The 24,813-nt window shown below is 45.2% G+C and overlaps 2 protein-coding genes across 3 annotated transcripts in view; one reads left to right on the top strand and one right to left on the bottom strand.

Moving 5' to 3' along the window:
• Positions 1–3,907: 3,907 nt before the first annotated feature.
• Positions 3,908–7,627, top strand: Mrps24 (mitochondrial ribosomal protein S24). Of its 2 annotated transcripts, none has more exons than NM_001362871.1 (4): positions 3,908–3,964; positions 4,054–4,122; positions 4,200–4,311; positions 6,877–7,627. In NM_001362871.1, exons 1-4 carry the CDS (start codon positions 3,947–3,949, stop codon positions 7,158–7,160), a joined length of 483 nt encoding a protein of 160 aa, NP_001349800.1. In that variant the 5' UTR covers positions 3,908–3,946; the 3' UTR covers positions 7,161–7,627. The 2 variants fall into 2 exon arrangements, with proteins under 2 accessions (NP_001349800.1, NP_080356.1); NM_026080.3 differs by having other exon boundaries at positions 3,908–3,985.
• A 14,364-nt stretch (positions 7,628–21,991) lies between these two features.
• The window catches only part of Ankrd36 (ankyrin repeat domain 36), a 119,938-nt gene continuing 117,116 nt past the window's right edge, over positions 21,992–24,813 (bottom strand). The window contains exons 26-27 of the mRNA NM_023816.3: positions 24,127–24,318; positions 21,992–22,469 (exon numbers count right to left, since the gene is read on the bottom strand). Of these exons, the coding sequence (NP_076305.2) occupies positions 22,272–22,469; positions 24,127–24,318 (390 nt within the window). The 3' untranslated portion in view covers positions 21,992–22,271. The remainder of the gene's footprint in view (positions 22,470–24,126; positions 24,319–24,813) is intronic.

Raw genomic sequence — 24,813 nt, 5'->3', positions numbered from 1 at the left:
CAGGACCCCAGAAGTAGGACAAGTTTGTGCTGTGAATGAGGCCTGAGCCCAGCTACTCTGTGAATCCAGAGCCGCTGGGGTCTCATCTATAATGACGGGATGGGATAAGGCAGTGGTGATACTGCCTTAGCATGAAGGAACAGTGCATTGAAACAAGTGCACGCTGTAGGAAAAATGTCTCCCTTTAAAAAGTTCCCGTGGAGCTGGGGAATGGCTCGGGGTTAGAGCACATTGCTCTTGCAAAGGACCCTCTTCTGGCTTCCACAGGCGCGTGCACACATCTGGCCTAGAATCACAGACACACATAGACAAAAGTAAATGTTAAAAGTGGAACTTTCCCTGGCTGGGCTGGGGGAATGGCTGTGTGTGAGGATCAGAATTGGGAAGCCTACTATGCACATAAAGACCTGTAATCGCATCGCTTAGGGGAGGGAGACAGGCCTGCCTGTGGCCATGCATGCACGCCTTTAATCTCAGCACTTGGGAGGCAGAGGCGGGTGGTTTTTGTAGCACATGCCAGGCTAGTCAGAGCTGTACAGTCTGGAAAAAAACAAAAACAAAAAAAAAGAGGAGACAGGACCTCTGAAGCAAACTGGCCAGCTAGACTAACTGAATTTATGAGCTCTGTAGAGGTTCTCAGAGACCATGCTTAAGTGAATATGGTGAGGGGTGACTGAGGAAGAGCCACCCCCCCCCCAGCATCATGGCTTGACTAGAGAGAACACATTTGATTGTGCTAATGCCTGATGCCTGGGGAGGGGGAACAAACTCCAAGCACAGTCTTCATGCCGGCTCATGTAGCCAGCTCCTACTGTGGGAGGAGAATGTATGACTTTGTCACATCACCTTTATGAGGTTCAAGAGCAGCCAAAGGGTCTGTTCTTCCTACTCTCTGCTTCAGAGGTCCAATAAAGCAAAACCAAGTGAAAGAAACAGTAAGACCCCACCAAGCAGCCAAACAAACACAGAAGGCGTGTAACTTCTCTGTGGTGATAAGGTGCGAGTTGTCATGGATGGTGCCCAAAGCCGTATGCTTGTGCCCTAACACCAAGCTACACCCTCATCCCCAGAAACCATTACTGTCCCCATTTTACAGATGAGGGGGCCTGGACACAGGGAGGTTGACATTGCTTTTGCACAGCTAGGAAGTGGGTTCAAGTTTCGACCTGGATAGTTCAGATGCTGCAGGACCACATCTCTTTCCACGATAGAGCAAATTTATGTAATTTGTCAAACTATAAAATTGTAATATTTTATGAGAAATTTAAAAATAGCTTAAAAGGATTATTTGGGGAAAAGTAAAAGACTTTACATTTGTAAAAAACTATGGATTTTGAAAAGGTCACATCTCTATAAGTTATCGACAATTTGGAACAGTTGGAGGCTGTAGTCTAAAAATTAAAAATAGAACATTCCCGTTGAGGTCCAGAGGAAGGACCCAGATTCACGTGGCCAAAGGAATTTGACTTTAGAAACATAAGTGGAGGCCTCGGCCTTGCTGTCTGTGCAGGCACCAACCAGCTAGCAGCCCTGTTTCCATTTCCCTCTATAAGTCTAATATTTCTCCCTCAGGAAACATGGAGTGCAAATACCAGTAGCTCACCCACGCATATCCCATACAGCCAAAGTCAGCAACTTTGCACCATTCAGGCTGATAGACCCGCTGCCATTCCTTAATTGCTGTCTTCTGTTTTTTGTTTTTTGAGACAGGGTCTCTCAATAAGTCAGTATAGCCTGGAACTCTGTAGTTCTGCCTGGCCTTGAACTCAAAGCAGTCCTCCTGCCTCAGCCTCCCAAGTGCTTATAGGATTATAGGAGTGAGTCACCATGCCTGACTATTAAATGCCTTCATCCTAATAGCTATAAGAAGTGGTTACTTTCCTTAAGGTGTGTGTGTGTGTGTGTGTGTGTGTGTGTGTGTGTGTGAGTGAGAGAGAGAGAGAGAGAGCTTCTCCATCTGGAGCCTGATGGGGTCATTCTCATTTAAACCATCATAGGGTGGTCCTCTCCTTCCACCTTTACAAGGGCTCTGGGGACAGAACTCAGGCAACAGGCTTGGGCAGCAAGTTCTTTATCAGCTGAGCTATCTCATTAGCTCTGTGGGTGAGATGTTTCATGTCTACATAATGGATAATGGAACCAGCGCTCAACTGTACAAATATAACAGGTTTGCCTCTTGGTAAGTGCAAAATCAAAGCAAATCTAGCCAAGACACGAGTGGAGAAAGACTGATGACCTATGGCAGACAAGGTGGCACATACCTCAGCAGATCAGAGCATCAGGAGTTCAAAGTTAGTTTGTGGTACACTTCTAGGTCAGTTTGGGATCCATCAGATCTTGTCTTGAAAACAGTATTGCCTGCCGCAGGCAGGAAGCACTGGGGTTATTTCCAAAGCAACGCCCTCTCCGTGAACAAGGGAAGAATGACAATTTTATCCAGAGAACCTGTACGCATTTGTCTAGGAGTTGACTTATTTCTAAGAATGACCAGTTAGTTCCTGGTCATGGTCTTTTATTTTGAGACAGGGTTTATTTACTCTGTAGCCTTGGAGCCTGGAGCTCCATATGTAGACCTTGAACTGATAAAAGATCCATCTGCCTCTGCCTTCCAAGCACTGACATTAGAGTGTAAGTGTCCACTCCCATGGATGCTTTGAAGGAGTTCCCAGCCAGGTGTGGTGGCACACCCCTCATCCCAGCACTTCAGAGGCAGAAAAGGTGGATCTTTGTGACTTTGAGGCCAGCCTGGTCTATAAATTGAGTCCAGAATTTGTTACACAGAGAGCCCTTGTCTCAAAAACAAAAACAAACAAAACAAAACAGTCCCCCAAAACAAAAAACCAAAGCAAAACAAAAAATCCCTTCATTCAATATTTTGTTATAATGAGAGTCAGACTCTAGAGTCCATGTGCTTTCTTTAGTAGAGTGAGTTCTTCACGATTCTATTCCCCCCTTGCCATTAATAATTACTCAATAATAATTACAACGACATTGCTCTAGCCTCATAAATTTCCTTGCCATTTAAAATTTTCTTCCTTGGGTGGCTCCACCGCAGAAATAGACCCTCAACACACTGCCTCTTTACTTTAAATGATTAGGAGCCAACCCAGCAACCCCTTTTCTGGGATCTGCTCAGCATGAAGGCAAATGACTATTCCCAGCCCAAAGGAGGCTGACGCTGTCATATTGGATATTCCTGGAGAGTACGCGGTCTCAGGTAGGAGCACAAGCACGGAACAGCGGGGCCTGAGGGCCGGCGCGTTTTCTCTTCAATTCTCTAGAGGACATTGAAGCTGTTTCTACCACCTCTCTATGAGGATAAAAACTTCATGGCTTTTGTTTGTTTGTTCTGTTTTGCCAGAACGGGTTTCTCTCTGTAACTCAGACTCTCCAGGAACTCGCTTTGTAGACCGGACTAGGCTGGAATTCAGAGACCCACCTGCCTCGGCCACCCGAGTGCGGGGATTAAAGGCGTGCGCCACCATGTCCAGCTACACCTCAGTTTTGTTTTTTTTTTTTTTTTTTTTTTTTTTTTTTAAAGATTTATTTATTTATTATATGTAAGTACATTGTAGCTGTCTTCAGACACTCCAGAAGAGGGAGTCAGATCTCGTTAGGGATGGTTGTGAGCCACCATGTGGTTGCTGGGATTTGAACTCTGGACCTTCGGAAGAGCAGTCGGGTGCTCTAACCCACTGAGCCATCTCACCAGCCCCACACCTCAGTTTTATATCACCAAATTTTCGCATTTAAAACCCAACACCAGGTCCGACCAAGGACTAGCTGACAGTATCAGGAAAATTGCAGGACGTCCCACACTCCGACCCACGCCACGCCCTCTCCCTCGCCACGCCCCGCCCCCGCCCGTGTTCCCGTTAGTTCCTGCTCTGAGGCCCCGCCTTCCTGCGGCTGCGCACTGACGCGTCCCGGGTCGCGCCGGCCCAAGATGGCGTGGTCCGCGTCGGTGCGCGGGCTAGGGCAGCGGGTGAGTGGGCCGCGGGCGGGAGGGCTGGGGCGCCATCCGGTGTCCGCTCACTCCCCGCCTCTCCGCAGGTGCTGGCCTGCAGCCGGGAGCTGCCTGGCGCCTGGCGCACCCTGCACACCTCCGCGGTCTGCGCCAAGGTGAGTGCGGCGGCCGGGTCTGGGGGCCGCGAGGGCGGCTGGGCTGGGTCTCCCCGTGACCGCACCTTCGCTCCTAGAATCGGGCGGCGCGAGTCCGCGTGGCCAAGGGGAACAAGCCGGTGAGCTACGAGGAGGCGCACGCCCCGCACTACATCGCACACCGAAAGGGCTGGCTGTCGCTGCACACAGGTGAGGGCGCCTGGGAAGGACTGCCACCCTGGTGGCACGGGTCACTCTTGAACGTACTCTTCAAGGCAAAGAGCCGAACTTTTGGGTGGGAGGCCGGGCGTGACGGCGAACGCGCTCGGGAGGCCGATCTTGAGTTTAAGGCCAGGTAAGGTTACTTACTGAGACCCTGTCACATTTAGTTAGGGGACTGGAAAGATTGCTAAATGCTGTGCCGCTCTAGCATGAGGGTGCAGCCTAGCTCCTAAATGAGCACTTGGTGCCACAGCTCAAGGGGTGTGAGGGTGAAGGAGATATTTGGTTCTTGGGGGTCACTGGCCAGCCAGTCTTGGAAGAGCAGCTGTTTTGCTAGAAAATAAACGAGCAGCAAATAGTGATAGAGGAAAAACATTGGCTGTTAACCCCTGGTCTTCTCCATGCGTCTGTCAAGGGAGCAAGCCTGCACACACACTGTACATGTTACCGACAACAGAACATATGAGTGATGGGCATATTAGGATGGTGAAAGAAAGGAATTCTTGCATATTGAAAGGAATTTGAATATTTCTTGCTAAAGTCTCATTTGAGCCTCCATAGAACAGTATTTGCATGCTTACAAACAAGGTTTGACAGTGCTTTTTTGGCAAGCCATAATTTACAGATGTGTAATAGCCCGGAGGCGATGCGGTAGTGAAGTCTACATAGGATCCTAGACCTGGAAGAGTGTGCCCTATGTAATGCGGTGTTCACCCAAGTACAAAACTGCAGGAATGTGCTACAGTCTTCATGGCTCACAGAACCCGTATTTTTAGGCTTTTTTTTTCTCCCCCTACTTCCTATTTTGTATTTTTCTTGTTCATTTCCATTTCAGTATGCATGTTGTGTGTGTATATGTATGGATGTGTTCAGTTTGTCTGAGTCAGCCCTCTCCTACCATATGGGGCCCCAGGGATCAAGCAAGCACCCTTGCCTGCTGAACCATCTTTAAGAGAGTGTGGCAGTGTACCTCAGGCTGCGCTGGAACTCTCACACGCCAGCCTCATTTTTCTCAGTGCTGCGAGTATAGGTGTGCACCTGTCACCTGCCTGTTTATCTTTCAGTGATGCTGGAGTTTTGACTCCCGGACAATAAATTGTCTATCCACATTTGTATGTGCATGCTCACGTGTGAGTGCAGGTGTCCGTGTATGACCGCCTTAGGCCAGTCCTTGCCTTCATCTTGTTTGAAGCAGGGTCTCTTTCTTGTCACCACCTTTGTGTGCCAGGGTAGTTGGCATACAAAGGTCTGGAGACTGTCCTGCCTCTGGCTGCATCTCACGGTGGGAGCGTGGGGGTTGCAGATGCTGTTACCACTGTCCTGAGCTCTGGGCCTCCAGGTTCAGGTCCGTCTCAGGTTTGCAGGGCAGACACTATACCCACCCTGCTGTCTGCTCAACCCCTCAACCCTTGCATATGCTTACAATGTATGATTAAAATTTATCTGTAACCTCCAAGTCATTCAAGGTCACTCAGGGAGGTGGGCAGAACAAGGCCCCCAGCCGAGGTAGAACAAGCTTATATTGTAAAATGTGCCCTTTTGGAAGTTCAGAGCCGTATTTCAATCATTACTGTGCCTTTGTGTTGGGGACATGGCACTTTGTGTGGTCCTGGGATGCTGTCCAGTGTCTGTGAGCTCAAGAAGACTGACCTGCGTACGGAGAAAATTTTGTTAATCTTTCCTTTTTTTTTCAATTTTTATTTTTATTTGTTTATTTTTTTTATTTATATGAATACACTGGAGCTGTCTTCAGACACACCAGAAGAGGGCATCAGATCTCATTACAGATGGTTGTGAGCCACCATGTGGTTGCTGGGATTTGAACTCAGGACCTTTGGAAGAGCAGTCAGTGCTCTTACCCGATGAGCCATCTCTCTAGCCCTTGTTAATCTTTCCTTGGGCCTGAGTTATAACTCATATTAATGAGTCAGCCTTATACATTAGCAGTGCCTTTAAAGAGAAGGACAGGCAAAATTAGTTATTTATTAATCTCTCGATTAAAAAATATTGTGACTATGTGGCACTTTGGATTTTATTTAAATTACTACTGTGTGCAAGTGTATGTGCATGTGTGCATGGTACATCTGTGGGGGTCAGAAGAGGGCGACTTTCTGAGGCAGTTGTCTCCACACCACCTTGTTGAGACAAGGCCTCTCTCTTTCTCGTGTCTGCTGTGGTTTGGACTCCAGGCATCTCTTGAACTTCCTGGGCAGTTCTCCGTCATCTCGTTGTAAGAGTGCTAGGCTGACTGGTGTGTGCCACTGCTTCTGGCTTTTGTGTGAGGAGCTGTGGACTGAGGGTTTAATGAGATGACTCAAAGGCAGCTACAACAGGGGAAGTAAATCTGGCTTCTAAGGTGTACTTCGGGGTTGACCCAAGATTGGCAGGTGTTTACACTAAGCACGCTTACCTGCTAAGCCGTCTTGCCATCCCTGCGCTTTGGATTTTAGAATGTTTTCCTATTCCGTTAGCGTGCCCAGGCCTGTTCCATGTCAGGTCTGGGGTCTGCACAGCTCCCTTGGCTGACGATTGCTTGTGTGTTGTCCTCTTTAGGTAACCTGGATGGAGAAGATCATGCTGCAGAGAGAACCCTGGAGGATGTTTTCCTTCGAAAGTTTATGATGGGCACCTTTCCCGGCTGCCTGGCTGACCAGATTGTTCTGAAGCGCCGGGCCAACCAAGTGGACATCTGTGCCCTGGTCCTCAGGCAGCTGCCAGCACACAAATTCTACTTCCTCGTGGGCTACAGTGAGACTCTGTTGTCACACTTTTACAAGTGTCCTGTGCGACTCCACCTGCAAACTGTGCCCTCCAAGGTCGTGTACAAGTACATATAAAAAGTGCACTTTTCTCCAGTAGAGCCTACAAGGTCACAGAGGTGCAGGAGACCAAATGCCTGTTCTCTGAGGTGGAGGCGTCAGCTCCAAGCTGCTGTTGAATAAAACCCTGATCATGTTTTGTCCCTCTGGGTCTCTCTCTCTTTCTTTTTTTTTTGAGACAGGGTTTCTCTCTATAGCCCTGGCTGTCATGGAACTCACTTTGTAGACCAGGCTGGACTGGAACTCAGAGACCCGCCTGCCTCTGGGTGCTGGGATTAAAGGCGTGTGCCACCACCGCCTGGCCTCTCTTGGTCTCTTTTAAAGATTTTATTTTTAATTATGCGTGGGTGGGTCTGTCTGTGGATGGGTCTGTGTGTGTGTGTATGTGTGTGTGTGTGTGTGTGTGCACATGAGTAGAAGGCATTGGATATTCCTGGAGCTGGAGTTACAGTTAGCTTTTGTAAATGAATTAAACATTCAACAGGAAATCAACAGTGGAAGTACCTTAAGAAAATGGGGAGGTGGGGGGTGGGGAGCCAGGCAATGGTGGTACACACCTTTAATCCCAGCACTCAGGAGGCAGAGGCAGGTGGGTTTCTGAGTTCAAGGCCAGCCTAGTCTACAGAGTGAGTTCCAGGACAGCCAGGGCTATACAGAGAAACCCTGTCTTGAAAAAACAAACAAACAAAGGAAATGGGTGCTGGAGAGCTGGCTCAGCAGTTAAGAGCACTGACTGCTCTTCCAGAGGTCCTGAGTTCAATTCTCAGCAACCACATGGTGGCTCACAACCATCTATAATGGGATCTGATGCCCTTTTCTGGTGTGTCTGAGGACAGTTATAGTGTACTCATATAAAATAGATCAATCTAAAAAAAAAAAAGGAAAAATAGGAAGTGCTGAGCCTGGCTGGATGTCTTGTCCAGTGCTGTACAGTAGGGGGAGGACTGCACTTTGAGGCTGGCCTAGGTTAAGTAGCAAGTTCCAGGCTATACAGCAAGGGTCTATCAGAAAAATCAACAAAATATTGGTCAGTACTTATTACACAAGGGCTGAACTGATGGCTCCCATTAAGAGCATTCGTTGCTTTTTATTAAGGACCAGGGTTCAGTTCCACCACTCACAAGGCACCTCACAACCATCTGTAACTCTAGTTCCAGGGAATCCAGTGCCCTCTCTGGCCTCTGCAGGTACTTTGTCACATGGCGAATAAACATACGCATAGGCAAAACACAAAGCTTTAAAAATTTAAGGATAAGACAGGATACTATGAATAATCTATATCAACATTTTTCAGCACAGATAAAACAGGGTAATTCCTGCCACGGACTGGGCTCAGTCGGTCCTTCAACCTGTGGGGGAACCAGGATACCCATAGAGGTGAGCAAGGAGTTGGAGGATGACAAAACAGACACAGACACCAGAGAGAGAGTGCTGTATCTGATTGTAATTTCTCAAAGCGAACGCCAGACTTACAATACAGAAGAAAAACAAGAAAGCTAGGTGATATTTCAGCCAAGGTACATTGAGATGCATAATGGTTCTTCACACAAAACAAAGAATGCATACAATAAAAAGCTGACAGGAGCCAGGCAGTGTTTTCAACTGAGATAGGAATAGCCCTATTTAAAGTCAGCTATTCACAGGAGCCAGGTGAAAGGTCTGATGCAATGTTAGTGTATTGTTAAGCCCACCAGCAGGGGTCCCTTAGTAAATACCTACTTATGCTGTTCCTTTGGGCCAGGGGAATTCTGTTCTACTAACCCTTTCATGAATAATACAATACTTTACTTCCCCCTAATGTGATGTAGGCTGCCATTCATTTCTGCAATGGGAATTCTAAGTTTACTATTTTGAACTAGACTGAGAATGCTAGCTCCTATCCGGCAAACTGAGATGCCTGATTACTGTCAACACTGGGGCATTTCGTCTGGATGAATAACATTCTTACGAAATTCCAAGCCCAGGGTCAGCTCAAGGACTGCCTAGGACATTGGTGAAGGCCCGGAAGCAAAGTTCAATTTGATTTAGGTATTAGTAAAATCATTTCTTAGAGGCACCTATAATAAAACAATATTGAAAGAAAGCACACAGACCCATTCACTGACTAACGCTGGGACAGGTTTGGAGCATCTGTGCCAAGGTTCCAGGAGACTGAGTTTCCTTGACTGTATCCAAGCTTTTGGCCTTGTCACACAGTCTTTACTGGAGTGGGTGTGGCAATTTCCCTAAAAGGCAGAATATCCAAATACAAGATAGAGACTCAAAACCAAACATGTCTATGATAAAAAATTTAAAGTATCTTAAGACATTTGTATTTTACACATTTGTTTTGCCTGTGTGCATTGGAATAAGTGTGTTCTTGTTGGAGGAAATGACACTACTAGGCCCCAAGTGGAGGCTTTCTGGGAGCTGCTGATCTTCAGTTGACCTTGGAAGCCTGAGAGAGATGGGTCTGATGTCAGTGAAGGAATGCAACAGGATAGGTGGTGCGCTTGCTCATAGTGATACTACTAGGAGGTATGTCCTTTTTAGAATAGGTGTGCTCTTGTTGGAGGAAGTGTGTCACTATGGGAGTGGGCTTTTGGGTCCTATGCTCCACCCAGTGTGGAAGAGACCTTCCTCATGGCTGTCTGCAGAAGAGCCAGTCAAGATGTAGAACTCTCAGGTCCTTTCCAGCAGCCTATATGCCCGGACGCTGCCATGCTTCCTGCCATCATGATAATGGACTGACTCTCTGAAACTAGCCAGCTCCAAGTAAATGTTTGCCTTTATAAAAGTTGCCTTGGTTATGGTGTCTCTTCACAGCATTGAAGCTCTAAGGCACAATCTCAAAACTTTATTATTAATATGCAGGACATTATGAATTTACACATTTTCAGTAGCATTTATAGAACCACCTCTGGAAACAAATACAGTAATTATGAGTAATCATATGATTCAGAATATACAGTGCTTATCTTGAATCCATTCTGGCTAAAACCAGGCTGCTTCTGTGATAAGATGTTGAACAAATATCTACAAAACACTGTAATCTGCCCATGCTTTCTTTCTTTCTTTCTTTCTTTTTTAATTAGGTATTTTCCTCGTTTACATTTTCAATGCTATCCCAAAGGTCCCCCATACCCCCCCCCCCCGCCCATGCTTTCTTGAAGAACTTTATAAACACACATAGAAAAGCAAGGCGGCTCACATTGTCTGTTCAGTTGCTTCTCAGGGAGTTAATCCTGATGCTTTGTCTTTAGTATTTCATGTGGGCTGTCAGCATGACCAGGCCAGGAATCAACTAAAAGGCACACCTGTGAGGGATGTTCTTGATCATACTACTGGAAGTGGGGAGACCCCCACCCCCACCCCCAAATGTGGGTGGCAACTTTCTGTGGCAATCCAGATAGGAGTCAGAAGGACACTTGGCTGATTGCCATTTGCCCTCGCTCTCATTGGCAAGCATACCTACCCTGTTGCATTCTGTCACTGATATCGGACCCATTTCTTCAGGCTTCTAAGGTTGAACGAAGATCAGCAGCTCCCAGAAAGCCTCCACTTGGGGCCTCTGCCCACATTGTAACTACCGAGGCATGTCCTCAGGGACTGAGCTACCGAGGCACATCCTCACGGACTGAGCTACTGAGGCACGTCCTCATGGACTGAGCAGCTACTAGATCCTTGGCCTTTCTGGTGTGAGGCAGCCATTGTTGGACCTCTCAGACCACACTGAATTAATCCAATAGAGATTTGTTCTAGGGGTTCTGTTCCTCTAGAAAACTCTGGCTAATAAATACAAGGATGTTTTTTTGATACTTCTACACAGTCTTTGGGATATAGGTGCAAAGATATGCACAGCTAATACTGTACACCATAGGTGCCCACTGAGTGGTTTCAGGGGAGTCAAACATGGGTTTGAATTCATAATAAACTAATGTGGGAATTCAAAATTCCTTTCTTTGGTAAGAGAGATGTACAAGGGGAGAGATGATCAATATGGTGAGTTTATGCTGAGGACGACGCTGCCATAGCTCGGCAGAAGGACAAGCTAAACTGAAACCTGGAAGCATCTGGTAGTAATAAAGAAGGAACTCCTGATGTGGGGATAACTTTTAGTTTCTTGTTCTTCCTGTTGGTGGCTGATTGGTTTTTGTGTTTTTGTTTTATTTTGTTTGTTTGTTTGTTTGTTTTTTCGAGACAGAGTGTCTTAGTTAGGGTTTTAGTGCTGTGAACAGACACCATGACCAAGGCAAGTCTTATAAAAAACCATTTACTTGGGACTGGCTTATAGGTTCAGAGGTTCAGTCCATTATCACCAAGAAGTGTAGGCTCCCCCAGCCTGAAGCAGGCTGGTCCCGACTTTGACCTTGCTGCCACTAAGAAGGAGATTACCTAGGGTGGAGCCTTCCGACCTAGATGGCTCTGTTGTTCTGTCACCTGCCACTGCTCTCCTCCAAACACTGCTACCTGCTGAGAGGCCCCTGAGATATTCCGGAGGCACATCCTATCCTGCATGTCACCAGCAGGCTGGCTCCAGACACCAAGAATGGACTGGTGTGTGTGTGTGTTGGGGGGGGGGGGCTTCCCCCTTTATAAGCACAGTTTCTGAGTAAAATTTCAGGCCTTGATCAGCACCTTTACGGGCCGGCATACATCAGATTGGTGCCCTGAACAGCAACAAACGGGAAACATTGGGAATGGTGGGAAAACACTGCGGGAACGCTGCTTGGTGTGGAGCTCCATGGGAAGGAAAGAATCAGAGGACCGGATCGTATCGGGCACGGTGAGCAACAGGTATGTATGAAAGTGTTGCTGGAGGTGCGAAAGGATACGGGCTAAGTTTGGAACAGTGCTAACCCAACGCTGGTTTCCACTTAGGTTTAGCAGCAAATTATCAGAACTAGAAACTCAATCAGGAGGTTGTCCGCAGCTTTTAAAAGCTGCTTCAGGTGAGAAGAATAGGGTTTAAAATAACGAAACTGCATCAGGCTAGAGGAATAGGGTTTAAGATAATAAAATAAAATAAAGGAAAATGGATTTTGAAATTCTCCCAGAAACAGAGAGAAAATCGGGGGACACCCTGCTTATTTCTCTCTGGCTCTACAGCAGAAGTTCTCTGCCCTCTTGGTGTTGTCTAATGTCTGGTGCACCAAATCCGTTTATGTGTCAATCCATGTGTGTTTTGTCTAGTTGTCTGAATGACTGAATGTTCTGTGTTTCATGTTGGAAAATAAAAATGGCTAAGACTTTATCTGCTGGTTCAGCAAAGCCCGAGAGTGGCCACACCCTTTAGCCAAGGATCAGGGACAGCAGGGGAGCCACTGCTGGAAAAGCTGCTTTCAAAGAAAGGGAGAGCCGGGCGTGGTGGCGCACGCCTTTAATCCCAGCATTTGGGAGGCAGAGGCAAGCGGATTTCTGAGTTCGAGGCCAGCCTGGACAACCAGGGCTACACAGAGAAACCCTGTCTCGAAAAACCAAAAAAAAAAAAAAAAAAAAAAAAAAAGAAAGGGAGTCTGCAGCTTCTTAGTTTTCAAAAAAGCTGATAGTTGGTTCCTTCCTAGAAAATTCTCTGCAATCGTGATTATTGTGTTTAGCAAATGACAAAGCACTTTTTTTTATCTTATAATTATAGCTATAAAAGGTAAAATTCTTTGATTGGTCTAAATTTATAAGACTTGTGTAGCTGCTTTATTTGGTTTTTTACTGGTCTTAGAGGAGGTATAATATGCTCTGCGTGTCTTCATCATAGAGTATTAGCTTATAAGTTATTGGGTATGATCAAAAAGGTGTAACACTGGTTACTAGAAAGTTAGCGTTAAATTGGTAGCTCAGGTTTCGAGTCTTTCAAACATGTGGTGTAATGCAAGCCAAAAAACTAGGCCTCTTAGGGATGCTTCTAGTTGAGATAATATTTAAAGTGATTCTTATCCTAGAAGGTAGAATTAAAGATAAGATTTAAAACAATGTCTCTTTAATAAAGCATTAAAATTTGCACTGTCATACATTCATAGGTATAAACTGACAGCCAAATTTCGTAACGTGATAGTGATGTTTCTAACATTGATTCTAAGGTGATAAATTGTTTTGAAATTGGGTTTTGCTTTCCCAAGGTTGTAGATATTCTAACGTTGCAAAAGAAACTTGAAAATTATGGTTTAAATTGCTAGTGTTCCATTGACTGTAGCTTGCAGTTTGATCACAAGCTTAAGATTTTAAACTCACCCATATATTGTTAATTAAGATTATTACAAGAGTAATCGTCTTATGAGAGCGCTACAAAACTAAGACAGAGTTATCTAGATATGTTTGTTTTTGTACATAAATTAGACCCTCAGACAGTAGATTTTGGCTATGGTTGCTGCCCGGCAGGAGACTACAGTACAGGCAATTTTTTTTTTTACAGCACCAAAGTTATAAAGTTTTAACTATAAGTCATCTTAAGAAAGACTATCCAAAATTAGAAGCATAGACAGTTGAATTGTTCCCCCAGAATCTGTCCTCATTGCAGGAGGGCCAAAATGCTCAGATTAAAAAAAAAAAAATTTATGTTTGAGTTAATGCAAAGTTCGGAGCAGCCTCGGGGAAGTTTGTGTGAAGTTTCTTTTGTCTCGCTAGAAAACCTTGGCTAAGGAAGATCTTGGGACCTCACCCCTCCCTGCCTTCAGGGAAAATCCCTTTTAGCTAAAAGAACACTGTTACAGATCTATCCAGATGTTGTTCTAAATACAGTTCAAATTCCAAATTTATAAAGGGTCAGTCAGACTGTAGAACTTACAATCTGGCTTGCCTACTTAATGTAAAGTTATTATAGGTTTAAAGGTTCGTTTTTTCTCTTGCATGGTAAAGGGTTCACTTCTAGTGAACTGGTAATCATTGGAAAATTTTGCCTCTTTACATTATGTAAGAAAAATTTTTATTGTCTCTGCTTCTATACAAGAAGCTAAGAGTTTGACTCTTTCAGTGTATATTGTTTCCTAAGTGGAAAGTATTTTATTAGCTAATGCCTCTCAAGGGAAGTTTACTTCAAATCTTTGCTCTCACACAATGAGCTTTAAAGTTCTGGGGAGTAGCTGTTGCTCCAGAAAGATTCAGAGGCAATATCTTTTTAATATTTAGGGTCTTAGTTATGCTATAAAGTTGTGGTACAGAAAATCTAAGAGAAAGAAATTGATTTGCTTCAAAATTTTATTTTCAAAAGCTTCCAGGAGATGTTAATTAGCTAAGACCTCACCTTAAACTCACCACAGGAGAACTTAAGCTCTTGTTAGGTGCTATCAAGTGAGATTCATATTAACTGCCAAAGAACAAAAGGCTTTGCAGAAAATAAAGAAAGCTTTTATAAGTGTTATCAATTATGATCAATGGTAATTAAATATTAGCTGCTTACTTTAGTTATGGTTATTAAATGTGCCACAGCAATTCTTTGGCAAGAGAAAACATTAATGTAAAATCATCTTTCTTTGCCTCAAAGCAAAGTTTTAACATCTTATTAAGGCTACTGTGGTGCTAATAAAGAATTGTAAGATAAATTCGTATATCTTAGAAAACATATAACAAAAAATTGTGTCTTAAGAACCTGACAGGGCTGGTGAGATGGCTCAGTGGGTAAGAGCACCCGACTGCTCTTCCGAAGGTCCAGAGTTCAAATCCCAGCAACCACATGGTGGCTCACAACCATCTGTAACGAGATCTGATTCCCTCTTCTGGAGTGTCTGAAGACAGCTACAATGTACTTACATATAATAAATAAATCTTTAAAAAAAAAAAAAAAAAAAAAAAAAAGAAAGAACCTGACAAAGTGTCTGTTCCTTGTTCCAAACAGCAATTAAATTGGTTATTTCAGAATATTGATATTTGGCCTATTGCATACCATCATTTTAAATAAAATTGATAATCATTATCTTCAAGATAGGTTGATAAAATTTTTAAATGTAAGCCGGGTGTGGTGGCACACGCCTTTAATCCCAGCACTTGGGAGGCAGAGGCAGGTGGATTTCTGAGTTCAAGGCCAGCCTGCTCTACAAAGTAAGTTCCAGGATAGCCAGGACTACACAGAGGAAACCCTGTCTCGAAAAACTGAAAAAAAAAAATTTTTTTTTAAATGTACATGTCAAATTAAAAAAAAAAAATGTTCTTGGTGTCCTCAGATTTTACCTGTTTCCACATAATGGTGTTAATTCTTGAGGACTTATACTTAATCAATTGCTGCAAATGAATGCTCTTATTTCTGATTAATAAATAAATTATGCACATGTGACTATTAATAACTTTTTAAGCTTTCTAGTTACAACAGCTCTTCAAGAGAAACAACTGAAAGTATAATTATTCACTGCCCATGTTATATTAAAACTGACTATAACAGTCAAGTATTTGAGATTTTTGTCAACAATTCAATAATTCTCAAAGACAAATTATATTTATATTAAACTATAGCTTCTTAAAAAACAAAGAAGGGGAGGAATTATATCCCCATGCACATTATTTAAATCATATTTTTATTTTAAGAATTTTGAAATTTGGATGTCAAAGAACTTAATAAATGCCTTATTAAAACTAGACATAATCATGTCTAGGTGAGATGAAAAGGATCTACTTATTGGCATATGGCTTGATCCTGAACAGCTACCCTATTGGGGGAAGGGGAAAGCTTAGGTTCTCTCCACAGAATGCTGCAGAAGCATGACAACTGTCAGAAGGATTCGTGTGACAAGCTGACCTGTGAGTTCGCTGAGTGCCCTGACTGTGGTGACAAGAAAGATGAATTGGGTATATGTTTTGACCCACCTTTGCTTGCCTTTGTCCCAGATTGGACAAGCTAAGGTGCCTTGCTTCAAGTTTTTTAATCTTATGGGGCATAGAACGTTAAAGACCGTGGAATCTGACTTAGAAAGATTAGTCTTAAGAAAGAGTTATAATGATTCTTCTCTTTCCTTCAATGTGACCATTTATTCTATCTCAATCTTGGACTGGTCTAGTAATAATTCCAATATTAGAGATTCCTATTGAAGATAGCTAAAAATCTTAATTACCTAGCAAAGTTAATTTGGAGCACAGCCTCCACCTTCAGAGAATCTCTGGCCTTTCTGCTAATTCTCAAAACCAGCTCCCCCACACCGCTCCCCCACTCGGGAGGCCAGAGTCTGAGCGTGATTGTTGCTAATTTGCAACTGAATAAAGTACCTGGGCTTCCACAAAGAAGCTTTTATCCTGTTGCTTTTCACTGCCTCAACTTTGTTCTTCAAGCAGGTCAGTCAACACCTCACAGTCTGATTTCAGCAAGTGTGCAGCCTCGCCTCCAGCAAGTGAGGGTGGCAGAAATTCATCAATATGAAGAAGCATATTCAATACATATTGTGGCTTTGGTCTGATTTGGGAATAAGGTGTGCTATGAGGGCCAGTTAGTCAATGACGGGCAACTAGATTTCAGAGCCATATCAATCTAAGACAGAGGTATATGCCAAGAGGCCCTGGTTTATTAATAATACACCACAGAGCCATGTTTGTGCAAAATAAACACAAACAAGCTGCATATAACCTCTTTGACGGATCTGAATGGTTCGGGAAAATCTGAGAATTCCTAAGACAGGCATGGCCGCCAGCCACCTTTACTCCCAGGCAGGACTATGGAGCATAAATAAATTTTATGCCTCGGTCCGGCTATTTTTATTATATAATCAGGGAGGAATTGTAGGCTCCCCCAGCCTGAAGCAGGCTGGTCCAGACCTTGACCTTGCTGCCACTAAGAAGGAGATTACCTAGGGTGGAGCCTTCCGACCTAGATGGCTCTGTTGTTCTGTCACCTGCCACTGCTCTCCTCCAAGACACTGCTACCTGCTGAGAGGCCCCTGAGATATTCCGGAGGCACATCCTATCCTGCATGTCACCTGCAGGCTGGCTCCAGACACCAAGAATGGACTGGTGTGTGTGTGGGGGGGGGGGGCTTCCCCCTTTATAAGCACAGTTTTTGAGTAAAATCGCGGGCCTTGACCAGTACCTTTGTCTTGGCTCCATTTTCTCTCTCGACTGTCTAGTTTCTCTCTTTTCATCCCCAGCCTACCTCCCAGGTGTACCCAGTCCTTGTAAATTGCAGACCGGCATACAACAAAGGTGGGAGCATGGCAGTCTCCAAGCAGGCATGGCACAGGCAGAGCTAAGAGTTCTATGTCTTCATCCAAAGGCTGCTATTGGAAGACTGACTTCCAGGCAACTGGGTTGAGAGTCTTAAGCCCACACCCACAGTGACACACCTATTCCAACCAGGTCACAGGTGCAGATGGTGCCACTCCCTGGTCCAAGAATATACAAACCATTACACAGGGTTTCTCTGTGTAGTCCTGGAACTCACTCTGTAGACCAGGCTGGTCTCGAACTCAGAAATCTGCCTGCCTCTACCTCTGCCTCCCGAGTGCTGTGATTAAAGGCGTGTACTACCACTGCCTGGCTCTGTTTTATATTGTTTTTTATTTTAAGCGTATGGGTGTTTTTGCCTCTATGCATGTCTGTGCACTGTTGTAATTTCCAACCCCAATAAAAATACACAATCCAATTATTATAATTATAAGCTATATGCCTAGGTTGGGCAGATCTAACACTGTACCATATGAGTTTTCAGTTCCCACAGAGGCCAGGGGAGGGTTTTGGATTCCCTGGAACTGGAGTTAGAAGTGATTGTGAGCTGCCACGCGGGTGCTGGGAATTGAACCTGGGTCCTCTTGAAAGAGCAGTTAACATTCTTTGCCAGGCAGCCCTCTCTTCAGAGTTTTTTCCCCATGGGAATATGGGTGCCTTACCATTGTCCACAGTGCTGAAGATGTTTGTCCTTCCATCAACCGTTAATGGTGTATAAATCCTCAGGGAGGAATAGGATCCCACAGGCCCCTACTTCTTCCCATGATGGTGTTTAGGCTCAGCCGTCAGTTCCGCGGGTTTAGGAGTGCAACAGTCAGCCCAAGCTCTGTGCTGGGATCGGCGTCTTCCCTTCTGTTCTTCTTTTCTCTAAGCCTCGGAGGGAGAGGAGCAGATGCTCCATTTATGGCTAAGTTTTTACCCATCGTTTATTCCAGAACTTTGACCAGTTTTGACCAGCTGTGACCAGTCTCTGCAGCCTCTGCTGAGTGCTGCAAAATACATACAACCCAGCTTCTCTGACCCATGCTGATATCTCTGATCTCTGGGACAGATGTAAACTTTCAGAAGGACATGTTTAACGACATGTCCAAATTCTGCAGTAACCTCTCATGCCTAGAAATCCACTCAACTGCCCATGGTGTCCAATTGTATACTTGATTTTTTTTTTCTAGTTTTCAGTCAGGAAGCCCAAGAATTCCATGGCTGTGGCATTGTCCCCAACTCACATACACACTGGCTCAGGACTTCTCACTAGGGCTCTTCAGCTCCCACAATGCCCTACTGACAAACTTGGGTCTCCAGGGATGCTATTGTTGCTCACGGGGTTTATTCAAATGGTTTTTGATCATTGCAGATCAAGGCAGAGCGTTCCTCCACTAACTTGGATGAATTATGGAAGTACTGGCAGGACTTGGTGAGTTCATGCTTAAAAAATAATTGTAAGATTCTATTTTAATTATGAATATGTTTGTATGTGGCTAGTCTATGTGCAGGTGCCTGAAGAAGCGTCGACCCCTGGAACGGGGTTATAGGCAGTGGGAAGTGAGTGGTAAAACTAACTGCCTCACTTATGGGAGCATTTCTGAATCAGCAGAATCAGCAGAGCCATCTAGGGCCTCACTGTTTTGGGTTTTTAGCCATGTCGCTCCCCGGGGAGACCCTGTTACCCTCTCATTCTCCCCAGATGCTGTCACCACAGGATTTACAGGATTTCATCAGGCTCTGCCCAGGAAGTCTCTATTCCCAGTTTCCAAATGAGCTGCCTGTGTGGGGCAGTGGGCTGCACACAAACACCCTGGTCTCCAGTTGAGCTGAGGTCTTGAACCCGGGTGGGATCCGGTGGGTGGTGATTTCCACCTACATGGGCGTTTGATCTTGTCTCCAGGATCCCTGGCTCCTGTCAAAGTTACCGCCCCCACAGTCCCACCCCACCCCCAGGAGAGGTGTGTGGCTATCAGTCATGTAGCTAACAGCACCAAGCCTTCTCACATGCAAATAATGTTCCCCCCAAACTCTCAGTTCAAGCCAGTGATAGATACCTGCTGTCGAACCCTGAATCACCCCTAAAACTGTATATAAATCTTATCCAGGGAATTAAAGGTGTGCGAGAACTACTCCTTCATCTGAGTCTTTTGTTCCAAGAGCTGTAACACATGGAAAGAGAGATCTTCTCTCCCAGAGAGCCACCTGAGGTCCTCACTCTCATGGGCCCAGCCCCACCCGACTCAGTTCAGAGCAGCTCAGAGTTACCATGAGACCTGGAAGGCGCGGCAGAGACTTCGTCTCCCTGCCTGCACTTGCTTTCCTTCTCTGGAACCCTCGCATCAGGCCTGGACAGAGATATCCATGGAAAACATCTGGTACCCAGGCCCACATGCCTGGACGGTTCTGAGCAACTATAGGTGGCGCTACTGCTCTTCTGGAAAAGCAAACTGCAGCTTTAGCAGACCTCTATTAACAATAGAGAGCTACTGGACTCTGAGGGACATGGCTGTGTTCTGAGTTAAAACTATATCTCTTGGGGCTGGAGAGATGGCTTGAAGGGTAAAGAGCAATTCCCAGAACTCACATGGAGGCTCACCACTATCTGCAACCCCACTTCTAGATCCAAGGGACAAGGAACCCTCCCCTGACCTCCACAGGCACCAGGCACAGAGACAGTGCTCAAACATCTGTATGGGCAAAACACTCACACTCTAAATAAAAGAGAAGGAAATCGTAAAGATGACAGCCACAGCAGGCTCCACATGACAGTGACGTTCCAAGTGGTCGCAGCAAGACTGGTACTCCAGGTTCTGGAATGGGGGAATCACCTTTCCTGGTTCCCTAGAGGTTTCTGCAGTTGGCTGGCTTTCTGCTGAATAACTTGCCCCAGGAGCCACCAGGAAAATCGGTTGTTACCAGACTTCCCTGAGACTGTTAGGGGATGACAGTAATCAGCTGTGCCAGGACAGACAAAACAAACAAACAAACAAACAAACAACAACAACAACTGGAGCCTAAACCCTTCAAGTATCTGCACAGTCCACCTGAAACTGGGATAAAGTTAGCGTTTGACACTGAGTGAGCATTTGTTTTAGAATGGCAGCCTCTAGGGAGAGGAGGAAATGGGCTGATTTGGTGATCAGAGAGAATGATAGTGGTTCCTGAGCCCGTTCTGTGACAGTACTAAAGCCACTGAGGGTGGGGCATGCATGCTTTTCCTGTAGGTCTACACATCCCTTCACACTGACCTGAAGAGGAAACTTCTAGTTTCTTTGTACAGTCACTTGTGTTAAATGATGTTTTGCCGGGGCACGCAGGTAAAAGGATGCTTTGCTAAAGCAAACAGGAACAGAGGCCAGATGTTTAGAAAGAATATAATTATGACCCCACAGACAGTGGCAGCTTGAGTATCGGTTTGCTTTGCTTTGCCTCGGAAGTCTTTGTTGAGTATAGGCTCATATTGGCTCATCTTATATTTCACTGCTTAGCTGTGGTGGCATCATAAAGAGACACTCACTAAAGAACTTCTTGTGAGGTTTCTGTGGCTTCTTGCTGTTTCTGAGGACTTAGGCAGATTGGCCAGCCTTGAGGTGTCTTCTGAATTGAACTGCCATTGTTGATTTGTGTGTGGTCTTTGCAGAGTGCACTGGAATGCAGCTGCTGATTTGTGTTTGGTGTTTGCTGGTGGACTGGACTAAGAATAATGCAGATTGAATTTGCTCCAAAGAACTGTTTCTAAACAGGTTCACTAGATAGGTCCATTTCCCCTGTATCCTAATAGCCTTTCTTTTCCACTAAGTCTGGTGGGTGGTGGCCTAGAGGGGAGGTTGAACCCTTATTAAGGTAACCCTTATTAAGGTAGGTTGTGAAAAGCATACGCCTACTCCTATATGCCTACATCGATACACTGACACCTATACACCTGAGACATCAGATTCTGAGTTCAGGCTCCATCTTAGAGAATCTGACTTAAGGCTGAACTTGTTGATTTAAAACACTGATGCTAGCACCGGTTTCCAGATGACTCCCCAACAAGCCAGCTTCTGGCACCGGTTTCCAGATGACTCCCCAACAAGCCAGCGCCTGGCACCAGTTTCCAGGTTACAAGCCTGCACCTGGCATTTCACTCTAACAATCACCAATCAGGAGGAAAGTAGAAGTTAAGTTTATGGTTTGACTTCCAGTAATAGCCAATTATGTTAAAGGACAACAAAAGTCCTTAATGGACCCCCAATCAGATTGTAGCAGTCTAGAAACTCCCTTGCTTGCTTACCATTGTCTATAAAACCTTGTCCTGCCAAGCTCGGGAGAGCTCGGGACGTCACCTTCCTCCTCTGCTGAGTCAGAGACGGTGTGGCTCACGCTTGAGCTTGTAATAGACGTTAGTGGGATTGCATGGCAATCAGCTCCTTGGTGGTCTTTTGGGGATTGAAAATATGAAAAGGGCACAGCACATTGACACCTATGCGCTGATACCTGTATGCCAACCATGGAGTTATTTTGATGATTTTGTGAATTGCTTTTCCCTTCCTCTGTGTGTTTCTTTCCCGTGTCATAAGCATGTCTTTATCCAAGCTAGAAAACTTGTCAATGACAGGGACCCTCCAACTGACGATACCAAAGATCCCAATCCAGGAAAGTCTGCTGGTGTCAGAACACGCGGCGTGGGGAGGGAGGGGGGCAGGACACGGACTGTCATTCCCTGTCCATTGCCCTTCAAGTAGCAGACCCCAAATAGTTACACATGTTAACAATTCCAATTAATAAAATGGAGAAGTAGTTTAGTAAAGGCCATATTTAGAAAGCGTTATAGTACTAATCAGGTTAGCTACATGAGAACATTAGAGGGTAAAAGGCCACAGAAATCCAGACTGAAAAGGGGAAGAAGCCAAGGCCTCCTCGAACAGCAGTTCAAGTGCACATTCATTTCCCAACTCCGAGTCAGCTGTGAGGTCTGCACCCTGCAGCAGAGACAAACCAACGAGCTTTGCTATTTCCCTGGACTCTCTTTGGCTTGCTCACCCGGCTCTGTTCTCACGGGCTGGGCCAGGCTACCCTCTTCTGCATGGCGGTGCTGACGTCCAAGCATCCCTCCTCCAGGAGCCGTCGCTGAGCTCCCCGTGTGGCTAGCTGAGATTCCATGTTTTTAATTCTGAGATCCATCTGGCTTATCATTGCTGCATCATTGGTGTCTCTTAAATTTTCGATGTTGTTTTGATCTCTTGCTTGGATCTAAAGCAAAAAAAGTCCAAAAGTCCAAATAGTTAACCCTCAGGTGATTATCTTACTCTTGTTCCTTTGGTCGGGAATCATCAGCTCCTGCGCTCTTGTATGTATGTTAAATAAGATGGCGGGATTTACATTTTTATTACTAATGTCAATTACATTTAAAACATAAAGCCAGGCATGATGGTATGTGGAGGCAACGGCAGGTAAGTCTCTGTGAATTTGAGGCCAGTCGGGTCTATATAATGAACAAAACAAACCACTGCAACCTGATTAAAAACATATGTAGCAGAAGATGGCCTAGTCGGCCATCATTGGGAAGAGAGGCCCCTTGGTTTAGCAAACTTTATATGCCCCAGTACAGGAGAACACCAGGGCCAAGAAGCGGGAGTGGGTGGGTTAGGGGAGTGGGGGGAGGGTATGGGGGGCTTTTGGGATAGCATTGGAAATGTAAATGAAGAAAATACCTAATTAAAAAAAACATTTAAAACATAAAGCACTGTATTGCTTTCCTTTGAGTGGTGCTGGGGTTGACCCCAGGCCCTCCGTGTGCTACCTCAGCCGGAATCACTCTCAGGCTAGCCCGCAGGTATTTCCATAACTCACAGAACAGAAGAATCAATTAAAATTAAAAACATTTAACTGTAACTAAAGAAATATTTAAAAATATGTTTTAACTTTCATATAGAAGTTTTGCCTTAAAATTCAAACGGTTGTCTACAATATTGTGGAAGAGCAATCTTTTGTCAGTTTGATGTTAACCTCGCCATCACACCTGGGAAGACCTCACTTGCGGAACTAAGTACCTCCATCAGACTGGCCTGTGGACAAGCATAGAAGGCATTTCCTTGGTTTTGATTGGTGGGGGAGGACCCAGCCCAGCCCACTGTGGGAGGTTCCACCCCTCGGCAGGCTGAGCGCTCAGGGGGATGCAGGCTTCTGCTTCAACACTTTCTGCCCTGCTTGATGTGAGTTTCCTCCTCTCAGTGATGGTCTGTGAGAAGGACATGTAAGCCTATCATAAAACCTTCCTTCCTGTCTTAGGGCTGCTATTGCTAGGATGAAGCACCGTGACCAAAAGTAAGAGGGGAGGGAAGGACTTACTGGGCTGACATTTCCACGTCCTAGTGCATCACTGAAGTAAGTCAAGCCAGGTACCTGGAGGTGGGAGCTGATGCAGAGGGCCTGGAGGGTGCTGTTTGTTGGTTTGTTCGGCCTGTTTTCTTCTAGAACCCCAAACGACCAGCCCAGGGATGGCCTCACCCACCATGGGCTGGGCCCCTCCCCCATCAATCACTAATTATGAAAGCCAGATCTCATGGAGGCATCTTCTTTCTGTTCAGATCACTTTAGCTCCCGTCAAGTTTAATACCATCCAGCACACCTCCCACTTGTTCTTAGTGTTTTATTTCAGCAATACAAACCACAACGACCGACCGACATACACTGAAAACTTTAAAGAGAGGCAAATGACGACATTCAGAGATCTACCAAGCCAACTGCTGTTAGCCGAGGAGGAGATGCAACGGATGTAACCCACATTGCCAGTGTGCTGAAATGAATTAAAACCTGTCACGGACTCAAAAGACAAGCAAGCAACCCGGCTCTCTGCAAACCGCCTGCCCTCCCGCCCTGCTCTGTCCCCTGCCTTCACACTACCCACCTCGCTCTCCCGCACCCAGCTTTTCAAGTGGAGCACTTCTTCTTCCAAGTTCTTCTGGTTCTCGAGCAGGTGTCTACACTTCTTCTGTTCTGTTTTGATCCCTATCAGCTCCTGCTCGATAAACTGAAGCTTTACGACCATGTGTAGGTATTTGTAATATGTAGTCTCCCAACTTTCTTTCAGATTGTGAAACTGTAGGAAAAAATAATATGGCTTTAAGGTGAAGAATATGCACCAAGACTAGTCAGGTATAAAACCAATACATGTCTGCTGCCAGCTGAGAGGTAATAAGTCACTTATACTCTATAGCAGCCTCTTAGACTATTAGAATTATCCAGAAAAATAAAATCAAACCCAGCAGGAATGTCACAATTCTGCCCTTCGTACTTTGCACACAACACCTTTGCACACTTACACCTGAACGGCAGCTGTCACTTGCCAGGTCTGGTTTATTCTTTCCTTAATAACACAATCATGAGTCACATACGGACAGAAGTCCCTAGTGCTTTCTTCCTGAGTTCCGTGCTTGTAATTTCTAGGCAAGCTTTAAGGCAAGGTTTTCAGTTGCTTGGATCTGGATGGACGAGTGCCTTTCCCCACGAAAGACCCAAAAAATGAGACTGTAATGAACAGGTGTTAGAAGCAGAAGCATGGGTTCTGAAGTCATGTTTTTCTCTGAATTGCAAA

The sequence above is a fragment of the Mus musculus genome, chromosome 11, assembly GCF_000001635.26.
Source record: "Mus musculus strain C57BL/6J chromosome 11, GRCm38.p6 C57BL/6J".
In the NCBI taxonomy this organism is placed as follows: Eukaryota; Metazoa; Chordata; class Mammalia; order Rodentia; family Muridae; genus Mus; species Mus musculus.
The sequence above is the reverse complement of the archived record's forward strand: the minus strand, read 5'-3'. Positions and strand labels throughout refer to the sequence as shown.

Coding starts and splice junctions, on each gene's coding strand:
- Mrps24 (NM_026080.3), top strand. CDS start 3,947: ATGGCGTGGTCCGCGTCGGTGCGCGGGCTAGGGCAGCGG. Junction 3,986..4,053: donor TGCGCGGGCTAGGGCAGCGG/GTGAGTGGGCCG, acceptor GCCTCTCCGCAG/GTGCTGGCCTGCAGCCGGGA. Junction 4,123..4,199: donor CCTCCGCGGTCTGCGCCAAG/GTGAGTGCGGCG, acceptor CTTCGCTCCTAG/AATCGGGCGGCGCGAGTCCG.